Raw genomic sequence first — 18,767 nt, forward strand, 5'->3', positions numbered from 1 at the left:
CAATACTTACATAATGCATATACATTATGACTAAAGCCATGTCTGGCCTAAAGCACATAGAATATCTCAGTTCTAAAAGTAACATATCTCTACATCAAAAGCAGGTCACTGTATTTACAGCAGATGATCTCACTCTGCAGATGGGGCTTTTGCTTGAAGATCCTTTTGTTAACGTACGCTAGGAAGTCCAAGTCGTCGAATTATTTATCAAATTAGAGGTGTATCTACAGGAAGATCTGTCTGACCGTGTGCGAGGATTCTAAGGCAATAGTAGTAGTTGTTCCACAGGACTAGCGCTGCCATTGCAACCCGCTCTCCCTTGAAGCAGTAAAGCCTTCCTTCTCCAGATGCAGCCAGGCATAGTGAGACATTCATGATCTGCAAGCTGTTGGCTCAAAAGTCTAAAACTTCTTGGTTTGTTTTTGTTTTGAATGTTCATGGAATAGCACCATAGGAATTCGCTCTTGATAACAAACAAATCCTGGGTCTGTTGTTTTGATTTGCTTTTTTCACCATCACAGATACTCTTACTCCCAGAAAAAAAAACCTCTTTGTGAAACTTTCCTCTCGGATACTACTGCAGCTTCATTTCTGATTAGCTAAACCAGACAATTAGCTCATTCACAGAGAGGCCCAAAGAAATAAAGCTTAGCAGTGGTTCCAAATGTACTGCTAAAACCAAATTCAGTAGGAGGAGTTTCAGATGATCCTTGACTATTTGTGTTTCTAATGGATACAGATTTTGATTTGGGACAGGTTTTCATCTCAGTCTCTTTCTATGTTCAGTGCAAAATAAGAGCACATCATCAGAGATAGCTTACTTAACCAGTAAACCAAACATTTTCAGATGCTTACACTGTTCAAATTCAGTCAACTAGTGATTGGTCAACTAGTGATGACCGATATAACAGTTCAGACTTCTCAGTCATTAGTAAAACAAAATACTCTAAAGATCAGTTATGTTTCAGAAGTAGGATTTTCCAGTTTCAAAACACTGATAACCTGATATGACAGATGAATTTGTAAAAAATACAGAACAATGCAGGAAGACCTTCCCATTTCATCTCTTCTTTCAAGTCCTTGTACACACTGTATGCAGGATACAAAGTCAAAGCAACTAGATATAAAGACAGTATTTTGAGTGTGTGACCTGAAAGAGCTTTTTTTCCTCCTGGACACCATACAATTGTCAGAAGGAAGAACGGCCTGCAAGGTCACTTCCCCTGAATGCAACTGATTGAATCTGCACGCATCTATGACAAATGTCAAACCATAAACAAAAGCTTTTATATTCTCCCTGCATGCAAAGTCCTTTCATAAGCTTTGCAGAGACAGTTAAGTATGGAGCCCACACATCATCGTCTTGTCTATTCCACTGGGATAGGTGATTTTTTTTTTTTTTTTTTTTAAGTTTTACTTCAGTCTCTGGTCTTATAAGTCGTCATTTCAACTGAACTCATAAAACATTTGTGCTAATAACTTCAGTTTAAAAAAAAAAAGACAGGCCTTCCTTCCTTCCCACTGTGCGTTCTTTCTCTCTCACTCTCCTTTTCTGGCATAGAGGTTCTTGTGTTATTTTTTGGTGTGCACACTATGTGGATATTTTATACTTCTGTATCGTATATGAAATCCTTTCTTGTTGATTGTATCATCAGTGTGAAAGTGAAGTAAAAGAGCTTCCCCTGCTGAATAAATTTCTTCTGGTGGCTAAAATAAATGAATAAACAAACAAATTATCTGTCCATTCTGTATATTTATACACTTCATTCACATTTTTTTTTCTTATGGATATTTCTCTTTTTTATTTAATTTATATTGAGTATCTCTACAATATTTTCTTATGACACAAAAAGAACAAAGCTCCTCATTCTTTTGTCTTTCCCAGATGTCTTCTATAGTTCTTCTGGAGTCATGTAAGTGACTGAGCAGGTCCATACACAATATTCTAAATTTAGATAAGCAAATTACTCCAGTACCTATTTTCCATCTTATTCTTCATAGCCCTCATAATGGCCTGTTTTATTATTGAAGCACATTGATCAGAAGTACCAGCTGAACTACCAAGTCCTTCTTCTGAAGTTGAGGAGGTAGTAATGTATACTAACAGTGCCCTTTTCCCATTTCAGCTTAGATTATTTTGCTTTCAATAGCTTTTCTGTTTAATTCCGTCTTTCCTATGTGCTTGCTTTGGAACGGCCTCTGAAGTCATTCATCCGTATCTTACCAGAACCTAACCAAAACAACAACAAAACCCAACCACTCCACCTACTCCCGTCTCCCCCCTCTCCCCCCCGCAAAAAAAAAATAATTCAGCCCAAGGCTGGGCTATTCTCCAGTTTACTGCCCTCTTACTGGTAAAATAGGGCAACTTGGAAAGAAAAGTATTGTTTTGTGTAAATTAGTAGGTGCTGGTCTCTGTTGTAGCATTTCCCTTAGAATATATTGCCTACAGTTCAGTGGTAGCACCTTTCCTGCATCTTTAAGTGTTCAAAAAATACCCTGAAAGGATTTAAGCCAGCTTACAGGTAACTCGTCTGAATGACTGAGATATTTGATCTAGCACTGTGGCTGACTCTAAAAAGTGTAACGCGATTAATTAAGAGCTCTTACTATCTCACGTAGAGCCTTTCAAACCTTTTATCTAGGCAAAGAGTGTATGTATGAAAGTGTGCTTGCATTTACACACATATAAAGAATTGATGAGGACTTGTGGGATCATTGCACCATCTTTCTCAAGGCAGGCAGCCAACAGAACAACACAAGTCTAAAAGAAGAAATAGGATACATCCTTTTCAGGATGTCACCTGGCCAATTTCCTCCATGTCCACAGTTAAAACATTTCAGAGATGCATTTGGGATGACAGGGCTTTCTTAAGGCTCATATTAATCACACAGTTTAGGAGCACCTTTTTTCCTAAAATCAGATTTAAGTCATAGATGAGCATATTATAAATGCTTCTCAAGCTCTACTTCCCCTGCAAAATGTGGCTTCTTCATTCAGATTAAAAGAATTTTAATGTGATAATTTTCAACACCAGTGAATTTCTCTCTCTGTAAGGGAAAATCCTGATAACTTTTTTTGGGGTGCTGTTAAACACCCCACTGTCAGCTACCTAAAGCTTAACATAAGAATAAAATACTTTGGTCAAAAACTAGATAAAAATATTTATTGTTGAAAATATTTCAAGGGAATGCTTGTACTACAAGTCTGCAAATTTATATTAAAGAAAGCAGATAATCTAGTATCTTCATTATAAGGTCTAGTAACTGAACTTTATCCCTTCTTGTCCCTTTCCTTCTTCTGCCCTGTCTTTCTTTTTCTTTTTGTTGTGGAAATAAAAATAAAAACTTTAGTACCTGGTTACTTACCCCAGATCCACAAAATCGACCAAGTCTCACAGCTGTCTTATCATGACCATCAAAGAGCTCCACGTAATCGTAACCACAGTCTGCCTCTTCTTCAACTTCAAAAGTCTGAAACATTAACTCAACTTGATAGCTGCGCTCTGCCACCAGAAGCCAGTCGCAGTCCGCCTGAACTGGATAGTTGTTATCACCAAACTGAGCATGAGAGTACAGATCTTTGGGCTTGGTTTCAGCTTTCAGACGACCACCACATTCTAAACAGAGGAAAAAAAAAAAAACAAGGACAAAGAAGCTCATTCAGTTCAAATTAGCATTTTCTTTTCATAGATACCCAGCCTTATTCAAGCTGAGTGCATTTTTATGCCACAAGCAGGTCGATCAAACAAAGTCTAGAGTGAAGTACTACCCAGTATGAATACAAATCCATCATTCTGAGTTTTCCCTTTGTAAATTCTGTTTTACAGCTACAGAAATTTGAGCATATTTCATAATTTTCAAGTGAAAGACCAAAAGGCAGGGAACACCAAAGTTGTAAGGAATGTGGTTCAAGTGGTAGGACATTCTTCAGGTAGACATTTGAGAGGTGCCTGTGGCCAGCAAGGCACGTGCTGTAAGTGAGGCATCCATATTTCAGTAGTGACAGCCTTTCCACATGGGTTAACACCACCATTTGTAAGTGGCAGGGAAGTATCAGCTCCTGCACAAATGTAGTAAGTGATCAAGTGCAAAAGTCTTGTGTTTCATAGGAGTGTCAGCTTTAATCGTCATGCAGTGCCTGGGGAACCAGCTCAGTACTAAACACCACTGCCAAGCTTGCTAGCTTGTTTGCTGCATAGTTCATAGAGATGAACAGGTCTTTCTCTGCAAAAGATCATGGCCAGGAGAAAGCTGCTACTGCCAAAGAAAATCTTGTAGCTGAAAGCCTGCTCTTGAAGCAAGTCCTGAACTGGAAATCCTTGCCCTATGCCAAAGCAGTATTTTCAATATAAATCTCTATTTGTACACAGTAGTAAAATGTATGTGTTGCTTTAGAGCTTGTTTATAACTGCTCAAAAAGTTCATAATTTAAATATGAATAAACTTTACTGTATAGTCCAATAAGCTGTTCTTTAGTCAGTTTGCTCAAGGAGAACAGAAGTTGCTGAAAATGTGCTGAACAAAAAAAAAAAAAAAAAAAAAAAAAGAACAAAAAAAAACCAAACCAAAAAACAACAAACCAGCAGCTAGTACTTTATCCTTTCTAAATATTTTCAGCAGCTATAATTAAAACTAGTATTCTATCCTAAATAGCCAGTAAATTCAGCTTCTACAGTACCTTAAACGTATAGATGTTATACATTTGCCAATTAAAACTTCTATTACAATACAACAAACAACAGATGCAAAATTGTACTTAAAAGAAAAAATCCATTGCTTGTTATGTTTCCAAGAGATGGGTGCAGGCTTTTTTTCTTTACAGCTACAAAGATTTCAATGAAAACAGCATAACTTTGTTCAATAACCCATCCTGTATAGCACCTATAAAAACACCAAGTGCAAATGAATTTGAAGTAAAACTTGAGATTCACAAGTTTGGATTAATTTTTTATAAATAAATGAACAGATAATTTTATCTTCATTTTGATCAAATGCAGCTATTATAAATTGATAATTTTATAATAACCTCAAACAAATTGCAAGATTCAAACGTTTCTAAGCTTTGGTGAATTAATAATTTGAATTAGACTTCAGTGTCACGGACTCCACCCACACTAAGCAGGACCAATTGCAATGTTATATGTTGAGTAGTCACATTGCAGCTGGGAATTAATGACAGTAATGAGCAAATCCTTATTTTTTAAAAATGTGGTGTTTTTTCTTAATAAGAAAATGAAGGAATCAAAGCAGGAAATATATATTATGTAAGTAGAATAATCCATGATGCATGATCTGTTGTTCAATCTGAAATTTCAATTTTTTTGCTTTTAAAGAACAGATCAGAGCACATAATAAAGAAAATTTGTCAAATGAGATAGCTTAAACAGTTATTTCTCATTGGTATTCTAATTTACTGATTTTTTTTTCCCTTTTTTTTTCCTATTCTTGATTTCATTTACTTCCTTTTTTTTTTTTTTTGACTGGACTGTTGCCAACAGTAAAAACATCTCCCTGCTTCAGACACAGAACAGCTGCTAAAGAGAAAACGTTTAATGAACTGTCTGCACTGTTTCCCTCTGCTTGTTACAATGGGCAGGAGCTTAAAGGAAAGTTGTAGCCATACTAGCAATGGCAGAAAATGGCAACTCCCTTTCCTCTGCCCTTCTCCCATGGATTATAGCCTTATATTTTAAGATAAAGTATTGATTTTAGAAATTTCGAGTCAAATTCTCAATTTCTTAAGGACTAAGTTGTAGTTTCAAAAGTCTACATCCAGCCTGCACAATGCAGTGCTGCATTAGGACTTGTGGGACAGGCGATGATGGGTCTGCACAGAATAGAGCAGTGCCAGGTAGCAGCACTTGCTTAGCCTTGGTACCAGAACTAACTTATGCTTTCCATTGTGCTGGGTCTGCTCTGTTGTAGGTATGATGTACACATCTGATTGTGAAGAAATATGTCTGACTTGTAAAATGCTGTTGATCCGACAGCTTTAGGTGAAAGACTTTTTTCTAGATCAGCTAAGGAACAAAAAACCCTTTCTTATTTCCTGACCTTTCTAGAGGCTTTTAGGCTTCTTACAAACATAAGAACAAATAAAGCAGTAGTCTCTTGACTGTTTAACAAGCTGGACAGATGGGAAAAACTTAAACCCACCCTCTCTGAACAGTGAAACAAGATTATAAATTCGATTCAGCATTGCTGTGATGAATTATAGTCATTTTGGAAGCAACACAGGATCCTAAACTGAGTGACATCTGAGATCTCCAAATTTGACAGAGACATCCTCCAAGGCTTGACAGGTAGGAACAGGACAGACCTGCAACCTCCTGCAGCAGTGACTGGAGGCCAGGCACCATAAATGAGGCCATCCAGAAGGGAAACAGATGCCTGCGTTAGGGCAACCAAATCACTCCCTAAGCAATGATGCTCAGTGTTCTGTCAGGAGCATTTTTGTAAATTCCTTCTGAAGGGGTTATGCCTTTTCTGAGAGGGAAAGATATAACAGAATCTCTTTCTAAAACCGTGTTGCACTTTAAAAACAGCATTTTATGTTTTGCTCCGCCTAGGGAAGCCTTTCTATCCAATCTATTTTTTTAAACTTTATTGCCCCTGCTCCTACAGTTTTATCCTGTTTTTTGAAATATCCAATGGAAATTTGGTATTTGGATAGTATTTCAAGCCAAAAAGTGTCACAGAAGGGAAATCCACATCATCATCATCAGGGTCTACTAGGATAAGAGGCCATTAAATCATGAAGATGCGAAGAATACAGCAACACAGGCACCTTTGGGCATAGGATCCAGTTACTCTTTCTCTGCTGTTATATTACACAGGTCCTTCTACTGAGTGGCTCTGCCCAGAGGTCAGAAGTGAAGGGAGCAGCTTCCTCAGCCCTCCCTGTCTGTCTGCACAGCTATGCAGGATTGAACACAGCCTTGCCTACTTCCACTGCATACTGTCATTTATCTGCTAGAAAAAAAAAAAAAAAAGGAAATACAATCCACTGTCTATGCACTTGTTAGATATCTATTCATTCACATGTGTGTCCAAAGCACAGAGGTAAAATTCAATCATAGAATCATAGAATACCAGCTTGGAAGGGACCTCAAGGATCATCTGGTCCAACCTTTCTAGCACAATCTAGACGAGATGGCCCAGTACCATGTCCAGCTGAGTCTTAAACGTGTTCAGCGTAGCGAAGTCAACCACTTCCCTGGGGAGATTATTCCAATGATTGACAGTTCTCTTTGTGAAAAATTTACCTCTTGTGTCCAGTCAGAATCTCCCTGGGAGTAACTTGTACCCATTACCCCTTGTCCTCACCATGTGACTCCTTGTAAAAAGGGAGTCTCCCTCTTCTTTGTAGCTCCCCTTTAAGTACTGGTACATGGTGATGAGATCACCTCTAAGCCTCCTTTTCTCAAGGCTGAACAAACCGAGCTCTCTCAGTCTATCGTCATACGGCAGGCTTCCCAGATCCTTGATCATCTTGGTGGCCCTTCTCTGGACCCCCTCCAGCCTGTCCACATCTTTTTTTGTATAACGGGGACCAGAACTGTACACAGTATTCCAGGTGTGGCCTGACAAGCGCTGAGTAGAGAGGGATGACGACTTCTTCATCTCTGCTGGTGATGCCCTTTTTGATGCAACCCAGCATCCTGCTGGCCTTCTTGGCTGCAGCACCACACCGTTCACTCATGTTGAGCTTCTTGTCCACCAGGATCTCCAGGTCCCTTTCCACGGAGCTGCTCTCTAGCCAGGTGGATCCTAGTCTGAGCTGCACTCCTGGATTACGTTTTCCCAGGTGCAAGACCTTATGCTTGTCCTTGTTAAAAATTCTGACAGAACATCTGTGTTTGGCTCAAGACTGCAGGAAAAAGCTGCAAGATCCAAGCTCTTTCTCACTCAGATGGTACCTCAAAGCACATGCTGGTAATGCACTGTTCAACTCAGTGCGCAGTTTGTGCAACAGCAGTTGACAGAAATAAATGTCCTCTCTTAAAGAGATGAACTTCCTAATATTTACAAAATTCTTAAGAATTGGGCAGATTCTATTCTTCAGATTTCCCCAGAAAAGCATTAGTATGTATGCTAAGAAAGTTTTTACAGTTAAGGCACACACTCAGCAGATAAATATACATATACACATATACATACATACATACATATATATATATATGTGAGTGACATTCCAGCAAGTCATAACATAACTAGCAACCTTTAGAAGTTAGGGAATATAAATTTGAACTTCTTTCAATATAATGACTGCTCCAATTCTACAAATTGAAAGTGAGAAGAAAAAATAAGACAGTAGTTTTACACCTGTTCCTAACAAGAGTTCTGACCTTTAACTATTTACCCCAAGGTAATTTAAAATGAGTAATTATTACCATTTCTATCTAATTTTCCATCTAAAAGAAGGGGTTAATGCGGTAGGAAAGGGAAACAATAGCATGCTTGTTGAAGAGGATTTCCCACAAGAAAACCAAATTGAATTACAGGTAGCTAAAATTTTCACTTTCCAGGCCCAGATCATGAAGAGTGAATAGTTCATGTATTGTTGCCTACTGTCTGTCTTTGAAAGGGAAATTAAATTAATAAAGTTTCAGAATTATTCTTAACAAAGCAGAAGGAAAAAAAGAGAAAATGCTAACATTGATATATGAGGATTTGTTAGCACTACACATCAACTTAACGAATACTCTGGGTAATATCAAATGGTATTAACAGTGACTAATCACCTTGATTACTCTCTGCTATTAATAACTGCTACCTGTCAGTAAACCTTATGTACTAGCACAAATATTTATAAATATTTTCTGCATTAATATTTATTGCCAAATACTGGATAAGTAAGAATGAAGGTAAAAGACAGACATTATGTCTGAAGAAGAAGAAGAAAAAAAAACCCAACCCCCCCGTCTTACAGCAAGCACTGGAAGTTCAGAGATTCAGCACTAGGGGCCACTGTAAGCTAAGCAACTTCAGGGAAATAATGTACACCCTATGAAAATCTCCCAAGAAATCTATTAATGCAATTGCAAAATAATATTTTTAATTTCAGTGACTTCTGCCAAACAACAAAATTAAAGGGTAAATGTGAAGGAGATTATATTCTTACAGTCTTCAGAAAGTGTTCAGTATTGTTTTTTCTTATTTTTCTTTGGCTTGTCTTTCCTTTTTAGCTCTACAGGGAAGTAATAGCTATTTACACTAAACTCAGACTTTTGTTTAAGTTAGGAGAGGAAAGTAATGGAGGTGCATCACATGCCCCAGTGAAGTATTGCCATTACAAATACAGTGAAAAGCTATTGAGTCTTTTACAAACTAATGGTATGAATCTTAAGAAATATCTCTTAGACTGTCTATGCCCCTATCTTCTTTTTATTGGATTTTGTTTCAAAGTCTTTTAATCATTTACCTATAAAATTGAGAGAGAGACACATAAAGAGAAAAAGAAGGAGAAAGAAATGTCTAAAATATTAGAGAATACTTTCTGCAATCTCAGACTTTTCCTACTGTTCTTAAGGTTTCCTTAGATTTAGTTGTAACAGTCTTATCTGTTAACTCCTCCAATTCCTATAAAAGAAATGTCTGAATATCTTCCGCTAAAGAACAAAGGGAAAGTTATTAGTAAAGCACATTCTGATTTTCTGACCTGTAGAGTGCGTTGCTTGGAAGCCTTTTCTTTGAACTGATGCATCAGAAATAAAGCGGAGAAACATTTTGTTGCCAGTAGCGATAAGAGGATCTGGTATCTTATTGCCACATAAACGTCCCAGAATTGGTGATTTTTCGCTTTCACCATCAAACACTTCCAAGTGGTCATAAGCACATTCTTGATGTTGTTCTATCTCAAATTCATTGAAGGTCTGGGAGAAAAAAAACAAAATGACTCATTGTAGAACTGTATTTACTGTACTTAAATAGTACATATGTACTGATAGTATGTTTCAGAATACAAAGCAGATGTAGTTAAGATGACAGATTTTAGCATTACTGCCCCTACAAGCCCGTAGCTTCGAATAACATACTGATTCTGAGAAAGTGGAATGATAATTAAGACAGTGAATTTTAAGAGGGCATCATCTTTCATATAAAAATGGATTAGAATCTTTATAGCCAACAAATATCCATCACAGAATATTAAATCTCTATTACTGCAACTTTTCTGTTGAATTTATACCATTTGTAGGATAATTCCAAATTTCACAGAACATTCAAAACAGCAAAAAAAAAGAATCTATTGGTTCCTCAGATAGCTGAGGACTGATTGAAACATCTGCAAAACATAATGCCCCCTCCTCCCTTTTTTTTTAATTTACCTCACACTGCAACTAAAGCCTTCGAGAATGACCTTTCCACATGAATGGTTATGCATGAAAGCTGTATTTTCTAATCTATTATCTACAGATCTATTTTTTATTATTACAACCCTAACAATATTTCAGGCTGCACTGTTCATGCTAAGATCGCATATTTGCTAGCGAAATCATTGTGAAAAATAACAAAATTTTGTTGAGTATTTATTAAAAAACCTTCAGCAGACTCTTTTGCTGTCCTCAACTCTCCCAAGAAGATTTGAATTGCTGCCATAGTTTGAACACAGTGATCGCAAACTTTACTTCATTTCAAATCTGTGATGTTTCTTCTGTACTTCAAAATATTTATCTTAGTTTCTGAGCTCCTAGGGATTCTCAGTCTCTCTTAGTGCTCATGGCAGCTTGTAAGGACAAATTTGGGTCTATTAAAAGTTGTAAATTGCAAGTCCTTCAAAGCAGAGCCTGGTCAACTTACTTTTAAAAACTTTTGGAATTTCCATTTTCAAACTCAGTGTCCAACCAAAAGGCGTTTCCCAAAGGTGTATGCCATACCCTACAGAAACTGCAAAAACACATAAAACTAATACCTGCTTTTCAAATATCGAAGAGTGTCTTCCAAGACTGGACTGGTATCAATAAATTTTTTTCAAGGGGACATCTAGGAGAATTCAGATAAGACTTTTTGACCAGGGCTAAATTTCAACCAGAAACCTAAAGATTAAAATCTAGTAATTTCCTCTCATGTAAACACTGAGAAGGCAATATACATACACATCTTCGTGAATTTTCAGAAATAACCTACAATTTAAGGTGCAATTAAAAATCTGCCTTGCTCAATAAAATAGTATAAAAGCACTAAGTATAAATGCTCCCATGAGTAGCCACATAGCTGACTGTTTATGGAAAAAAAAACACTAAAGGATTAAGAAGCAATAATTAAAAGGAATAAAACTGAACTATCAAATACTGAGCAAAGATCATAATTATGCATTCTATCTGGTACACCAAAACAAATCTGACCTACCAAATCCCTTGTGGAATCCAGCCAGTGTGAAATGTGATGGTAATTTATATTTACAGCTGACCTAAAGGAAATATAAAGAGCTAACACAAAGTCTTTTGCCCAAAGAATCGGAATATTCAGAATAACACTTTTGTTTTGTGAAAAGTGAAGAGTTGCATGATGCAGTGGATGTAGGTTCATTTCACAGGAAAGTCTGGGGGTTTTATTAAGGGAATAAAACTGCAGAGGCAGTGAAAACAGCTGTACAGCAGTCCCTCCTGCTGCTCTTAAATTGTAGTCAGTCATCCTACTTTTATGATGCCAAGTACGTGTTGTCATTTATACCCAAATAAAATCTGATGGATTAAAAAAAAAAAAAAAAAAAGCTGAGAGACTAACTGTAAGGAAGTTAGTTAAATATAGAATTGAGTCAAGCCAACGTGGAATCAACGGAAGCAACAGACGTGTTCCCAGAGCAGCCTACAGAACTTCATTTTCTTTTAGAGGAAAATTGTATCAGTTTTGTTCACTTCTCATCAGTACAAAAAGATCACTCTCTAGGAAGCACTTCTCACCATGAACTGTAAGACACACCTATTATTTTTAATATTTGACTTATCATCAGGATTCCTAAGCCTGCAGGGGGACAGTACATGTTATACTCAGTCCCACGAAGAAGAACAGAAAAAAGTCCTAAATCTGTTGCAAGTCTAACAATTGATTCTAGCAATTACAGAGAGAATCAAAGGAATTTGTTTTTTAAAGGAAAAGCAAACCTTAATTTAAGTCTTTTAAAAGCTCAAAATGTCTAATATTTCAAAACACCCAGAGATGATCTCCATTTTTTTAAAAAGCGGTCAGTTTCCAGCAGTGGACTAAGAGCAGGCTTGAAAGGGGAGAACTGACACAAACTTTCCTTAAAACTGAACATGACTGAATCGTCATGCTAGCTTTTTCTCTATTATTTAATGCCAACAGAGTTCACAGATGATTTAGCAAAGTTGGTAGTATAATTAAATCACACTCCGTCTTCCTGGGACAAATACTTTTGAATACCTACCCCACCATGACTACAGTCCCCATTTTGATTGTCTCATTAGTGGGAATGGTATTCAGAAATGTTACATATAGCTTCTGAACATGCAGCCCTTTCTATCTATAGCACTCAACTGAATAGATACATTGGTGGCACTTATGGATAGCTGCCTGAATGGGACACTTAAGTCAGTCTCTTATAAACATCCGGCCTATTAGATTATGAAAATCTCTCTCTCTGCTACATACATTTTCAAAGCCATCTTTATCTACACATTTCATTTAAAAATTCTGAAGTGTATATCCATATTTTCATAGACTTCTTAATTACACCAAATGCTGACTTTAGCCTTTTCAGGAAGAGACTTTTCAATTATTATCAGAGTGAGAGCAATCACAACAAAAGATTAGTTTCTGTACACACACCCCTCTTGAAAAATGAAGCACAGCCTCACAACTCATGTGGTTTGTTACCATGAAGAAATCAATTCTCTCCTTGTTCAGTTTGACTAAGTAAACTGTGAGGAGTAAACTTAAATACAGTCTGAAAGTCCAAGAAAAAATATTTATTCATAGTGGAAGTATTGTATTAATATTATTAATATTACTGGTATGGCATCTTGCTGTACTAGACAGACTTAAAAGATATTATACAGAATTTGGTAGATTGACTGCTGGCTTGCACAGAAAAGTGGATTTCAGACTCTAAATCATGGAGGTATTTTTAAAAATGCTATCTAGTAAAATTCTGTCTGATTTTTCCAATTTCATTGTCAGAAGCCAATTTAAAAAAACTTTTCTTTTGAAACAGACCATGTGATATTTCACTGAAGAAATCTGAATGCTGGAATTTTGCCTGCTGAGGTTAAAAGTACTGAAAAAGCTTTTATGGTAACATGCCCATGCCTGGCTGGCTTTGGTTTATTCAGCCAGGATGAAGAAGGCTTGCTCAGAAGTGGCAGCAGGAAGGCCGCCTGAATCAAAAACCTGTTTTTCACCCTTTGAATGGAGAGAGCATGCACACCACTCATTTTCTGCAACCTCCACATCCCCCAGAACAGTTTAACCATTTTATTTCTAGGGAACAGGGATCAACACATGATCCCACATCAGCACCTGTAACAGGGGTTATGGTTTTGGCTAAGGTCAGGAGTTATGAGATGACAGTATATATCCCTTTCATCCCTGCATTAATATTGGCCATTGCTTCTACCTCTCTGAAGCAGGCACGTCTCTCTTCTTAAGTTTATTTGCTCCAAAACAATTGTTAAATCAATTCATCAGATTTTAAAATATGTAAGGCCAGCTTTTGTTGTGGCTGTCCCCTGAGTACTCTGGCTGAAGGAACACTGGGGCTGATCTCAAAGCAGAAAAGCCCCCTGGGCAGGTTCGTGCCTTCAGCTTTGTACAGGGGCTAAATAACCTCAGTAGATCTGCAAAGCTCCCTAAGCCCTGCTAGCCTGTCTTCAGCCACCAGCACTGTCCTCAGCCACCAGCACTGTCCTCAGCCAGCTGGACACAAGGGTCACTTAACTCACTCAGGTTGCTCTTCTACTTATGTTAAAATTTGGAGCCACTTTTAAATGAGAAGTCCAGATTCTTGGGTTTTGTATCTTCTTTTTCTCCTCAAACAATAGCAGAAATGGAAAAGGTGTGTGGAGAAGACCGTTCATAACTTCTAATTTTGCTTATTCTATATATTGAAGTTTGTGTAAATGGCCTCTGCCATATTTGTCAAAACTTTGTGCAAATTTTATGAATCGCAACAATGATACAGTAAAGTCTGACAGGAGAAAAGTATTCCTCCTGCCCTTTGCTGCCCAGAGTACTTACAATCACCACAAACTTAAATTCACAGCTCTTTGATATTGAATAGCCCCAGCTGGCCAGGAATGGACAGGAGTCAGCAGATTTTTAAAACAGCTTACCTCTGGGCTGCAAACTGATAATAAAGTTTAGTAACAGTTTTGTATTGTTGAGTAGTTATTTGAGACGCAGGTTTGGTTGAAGAAAAGATAGAAAGGAAGAGTAGGCAGAAACTCACCAATTTGACCCTCTGCCCGGGGGTGGCACTGATTTCCCACGTGCACTCCTTTCGACTGGGATACTTGTCAGGCCAATTGGGACTAGTGATGATGCCGTTGGGGCTGTGGATCTTCTGTTCACACTCAGCTGTGCCAACAGTGATAGCATCAGTTAGTGTGGGGGTCTGCATTCAGAGGTAGCCAGAAAAGTACTCTTTTTTGTCAGGGGACCCGCTGAATGGAAAGGATCTTTAGGAAAACAGCTACGCATGCTCTTCAGTGTGCACAATCATGTTTTTCCCCTTTGGCAAACACTTTATGGCAATTAACCCAGCATCCTTGTTTATTGATTGTTGTGAAACATACACTGTTGTTTACACTGGATGGCTTTTTTTTGGAAAAAATATCATAAAGGAATATGCATAACTATTGAAATTTAATTGAATAGCTTGCTATTCCCCCCATTCTACATAGAAATAAGTACGAAAATCCATATGAGAAATATTGCTACTCCAACTCCTAATGATACTTCTTGAGCAATTTATTTTTCTCTCCTCTTGCTAATTTTCATACTGCAGCTACAGAGCTGTCATTTTGATTTCTAAACCACAGTTTCTAGGGACATGTATACAACTAGAGAACAGCTAAGACTAAACTGTGAGTATGTACCAAGAACAGCTTTGTCATTCACATCATAACTGAATCACCAGAAGTGCATCTCTGTGAATAAATACAAAGAACTAAAACTTAAAGAAGGCAAGAAAGAAACCAGCTTCATTTTTGTATTTGGTTTTTTTGACAATCTCAAATTTCTTCATAAATATGAGAGAATTACTCAACAGGAATCTTTTAGAGCAGGCAAGTATTATTCCAACAGCAGTGATAATGCAAGTGATTCACAAAGGGCACATCTTTACTCGCAAATTAAATCCGTGCTAGAATACAGCCTTGAGAAATTACAGTAGCTCACATGATATTGCACGCTTGAGGTTCATTTGCAGATAATCTAAATTCTACTTAAGCCCCAAAGCCTACTGCTTTCTTGGAGGCAGCCGAACCTTGAGACAGCAAATAGGAAGAAAGATACACAGGGACTTGACTGGAATTTAGATTGTCTGAATATGTCCTCTAAAATAAGCCCAGAAAGGGCAGATACAGTTTCAACCTGACTGCGAGGAAACTAACTGCTACTGATAGGAGCAAATGACAACTTTACCAAGCTTCTCTCCAGAAACTCTACCCCTGTGTTTAATACAGCATTAGATAAATACTCTATCACAGCTTTAAATGTTCTACACTTCACAGCACTATTAAAAGTAGCACTCCCTGCCAATGATCCCAAGTTTTCCAAACTGCATTCCTGTGGACCTCAAACTCAGTCACACATAAATGCTGGGGATGAAGGGGACAGGAAAGAGGACGTGGGGGAGTGTTTAAGCCCCCATTAACAAGATCTTTTTTTTTTCCTTTCTTTTCCTTGGAAGGAGAGCTGCAGAGGTCTTTCTGTAAGATAGTTGCATAATCAACCATTCAAATGCCTTACTACTTACCCTCCTTACAGTCATGCTTGTTTTCGTGTAGCACAAATCCATTTCGGCACTGGCAAACGTAGCTTCCTACTGTGTTGATGCACTCATGCTGGCAGCCACCATTGTCCTTCGAACATTCATCCTTGTCTAAGAAATACACATCAAGGTTGTGTGAGCATCACAGCTAGCAGTAGTCCTCATTACCAAAAAGAAAAAGGTTTAGCACAGTGTTTGAGTCCAGAAAAGGATAAACTAAGGCACAGTCACTCTTCTTGGTGTGGAAGTTTTATGGTACCTTAATTCTAGCCACTCATTGCTCAGCCTGCAACCTTGCACCATGGCACAAATAGTCTGTCTCATCTTTCTAGGAGTGAGGGGTTGTTCCTAGGGGAGAGGAACATTAGTAAAACAAGCTATATCAAAGAAGATAAGACAGTTACCAGCGTTTACTCTTGCAAGTGGTCTAGCTAGTAAAATTTCATAAATATCTCCTCCAAAGTTTTATTTTAGTAAACAACGGGAGTGTAATTTATGGACAACACATAAAGCATTCCAACTTTATGCAAATTCCACAATTTAATGGTGGTATGTTGAAAAGAACATGTAGGCTAAACAAGGTTTCAAGCTCTGCACGTTAAACACGTAAGAAAAGAAGGATTTAACATAAACTTTTTTAATAAGTTGATTTTTTTTTTCCCCCCAGCAGAGTGACAGTGTGCTTTACTTTTAATGAATCTGGACATTACAGAACATCACAAAAAGAAAAACATTTCATTGAAAAACATACAAAAGAAACTGGCATTAATTATTTCAAGGAGATCTACAATATAGCATGCAGTTCTGTTTATTAACATATAATCCTTTAAAAGAGCTTTTAGTGTGTTAGAAGTAAAGCAGAGAGTAGGGGAGGAAATATGACCTGCGTTAAACAGCTACAAATTCATTGCATGGAAAAAAGCCAAAATAGATTAACAGGCTGTCATTCTAGCAAGAGGCCTCAGCTGCCACCCTTCTATGTCATTCAGCTGTTGTCGTTTTAGGTGAGGCTGGTCCATTTAAGAGGCAGACTGCTCTTGACATATGCAGATATATACGCATGCATGTATATATGTATGCACATGTATATACCTAGATATGTGTACAGACACATATATATAAATCCTGAGATACAAAAATATATAAACACACACACATCAAAAAACTGTATCTTCCAAACTGTGTTATTTCAACATGCAAAAGAGAGGACCAAAAAGAGTAAAGAAATTGTGGCCATCCCAGAGGACCAGTTGTTGCAGGGCTGGAATGCAGAGCATGCATCCCCTTCAGCCTCATGTACCTTGGAAAGCAGCAATGAGCGTTATCTCCAAACAAGGTAACATGCGATGTTTCAGACTTTAGTAGGCACAGTAAGAATTTCTATAGATTACAAGCCACTATGGATAATTTAAGTCTCTTTTTTTATGTCTTATGTATTCTTTCCCTGCCTTTACAGATGCTTATATTCAGTAACACAATAAAGGAAGTTTGCATTATAATTGCATACACATCAGCTTTATCTGCCAAAATGTATGCAACACTTGACCTGTCGACTTGCAGTTCTTTCCATAAAAATCAGCTTCTACTTATAATACATGATGATAATGTACATTTATAAATAAATTATGCAAGTCAAACCCAAGCATCCACTGCATTTTTCCTGTAAATCTCAAATCTGTTTGCACTGAAAGTTTTTGGAAGCTTTCTGCAGATGTGAACAGATTTGAAGGTTACGAAACAGTTGAAAACATAGGTAGCTCTCAGAATCATACATCCAAAGGTTTATACTAGTTGCCATTTTGATGATGAAAGAAGCATAAAAGTTCCACTAATCACTGTTTATGCACCTTGCAATGCAAGTCCCAAACTGGGGTAGTAAATATTTAATTTCAAATAAAAATTTTAATCTTTCATCTTTGTAAAAGCAAGCAGTATCATAAATTAATTCCATGTTGCAAGTGAAGAATAGTAACAAGCAAATGAGAAATTAGATGTAATATGAACAAAACTCTTCAATATTTCCCCACCTAAGCATTAGTTTGTAGTTTTCTACCAAAATAAAAAAATAAATGGAAGGCAAGCTCAAAATGCATTCAAGTTAGGCTTTCAAGTACAGAGTAGGTACACAAACTCTAAATAAAAGCACTGTCCATTTTCATCTTCCACCAAACTGTGTGAAAATACTGAAAAGTATTTTAACATTAAATAAGCTTATATTCTGTAAAATAATCTCTTAAGAGACAAGTACATAAGCAAACAGTCCCATGTTGGACCTCCTCAGAGATAAAACAATGGACAGAAAGTAGAAAGGAGAAGCTTTGGAACATATTTGAACACAATAATTACTTGTACATGGTTAATCAAGGATGCAACTGTTGAACAAGCCTTCCTCACACTTCATAATTCAGAACAGACTTTCTGTCAAATTGATTGCCCAGTTTCAAAATTCATGAAAAAAAATTAGTCTGTATTAGTTATAAGAACAAATGTTTTGCCATGTAAAAACAAAGCCATTTGTTATGCTGACAGATGGAAATGAGGCTCCCCATTTTGAATGGATACTTTCTTTCTTTTCTCATATCAGTACTCAGAACAGGGAAAGATCCATTCTCAACAAAATGTTAGATTGAATCATTCAGAGGACAAATGGTCGTACCTCTGAGACCCTCAGAGGCCACCAGTCTGTGAATAATACGTACTCGGCCTGAAGGGACCTGTATCAAGTCCTTGCAAGATTCAAAAACAAAAATTTTCTCTTTGCAGCCAGCTTTCTTGTCTGTGGAAAAAAATGTACCAGGATGGCACCAGAGAT

The 18,767-nt window shown here is 37.3% G+C and overlaps 1 protein-coding gene across 3 annotated transcripts in view; it reads right to left on the reverse strand.

Moving 5' to 3' along the window:
- Positions 1-1,388: 1,388 nt before the first annotated feature.
- Positions 1,389-18,767, reverse strand: part of TLL1 (tolloid like 1) — a 139,531-nt gene continuing 122,152 nt past the window's right edge. For all 3 annotated transcript variants that reach the window (XM_087736082.1, XM_009474776.2, XM_087736083.1), the window contains exons 17-21: positions 15,941-16,066; positions 14,411-14,538; positions 9,665-9,878; positions 3,370-3,620; positions 1,389-1,707 (exon numbers count right to left, since the gene is read on the reverse strand). In XM_087736082.1, the coding sequence (XP_087592208.1) occupies positions 1,573-1,707; positions 3,370-3,620; positions 9,665-9,878; positions 14,411-14,538; positions 15,941-16,066 (854 nt within the window). In that variant the 3' untranslated portion in view covers positions 1,389-1,572. The remainder of the gene's footprint in view (positions 1,708-3,369; positions 3,621-9,664; positions 9,879-14,410; positions 14,539-15,940; positions 16,067-18,767) is intronic.

Source organism: Nipponia nippon, unplaced genomic scaffold (assembly GCF_047370975.1).
Source record: "Nipponia nippon isolate SJK-2023a ecotype South Korea unplaced genomic scaffold, ASM4737097v1 scaffold_6, whole genome shotgun sequence".
NCBI lineage: Eukaryota > Metazoa > Chordata > Aves > Pelecaniformes > Threskiornithidae > Nipponia > Nipponia nippon.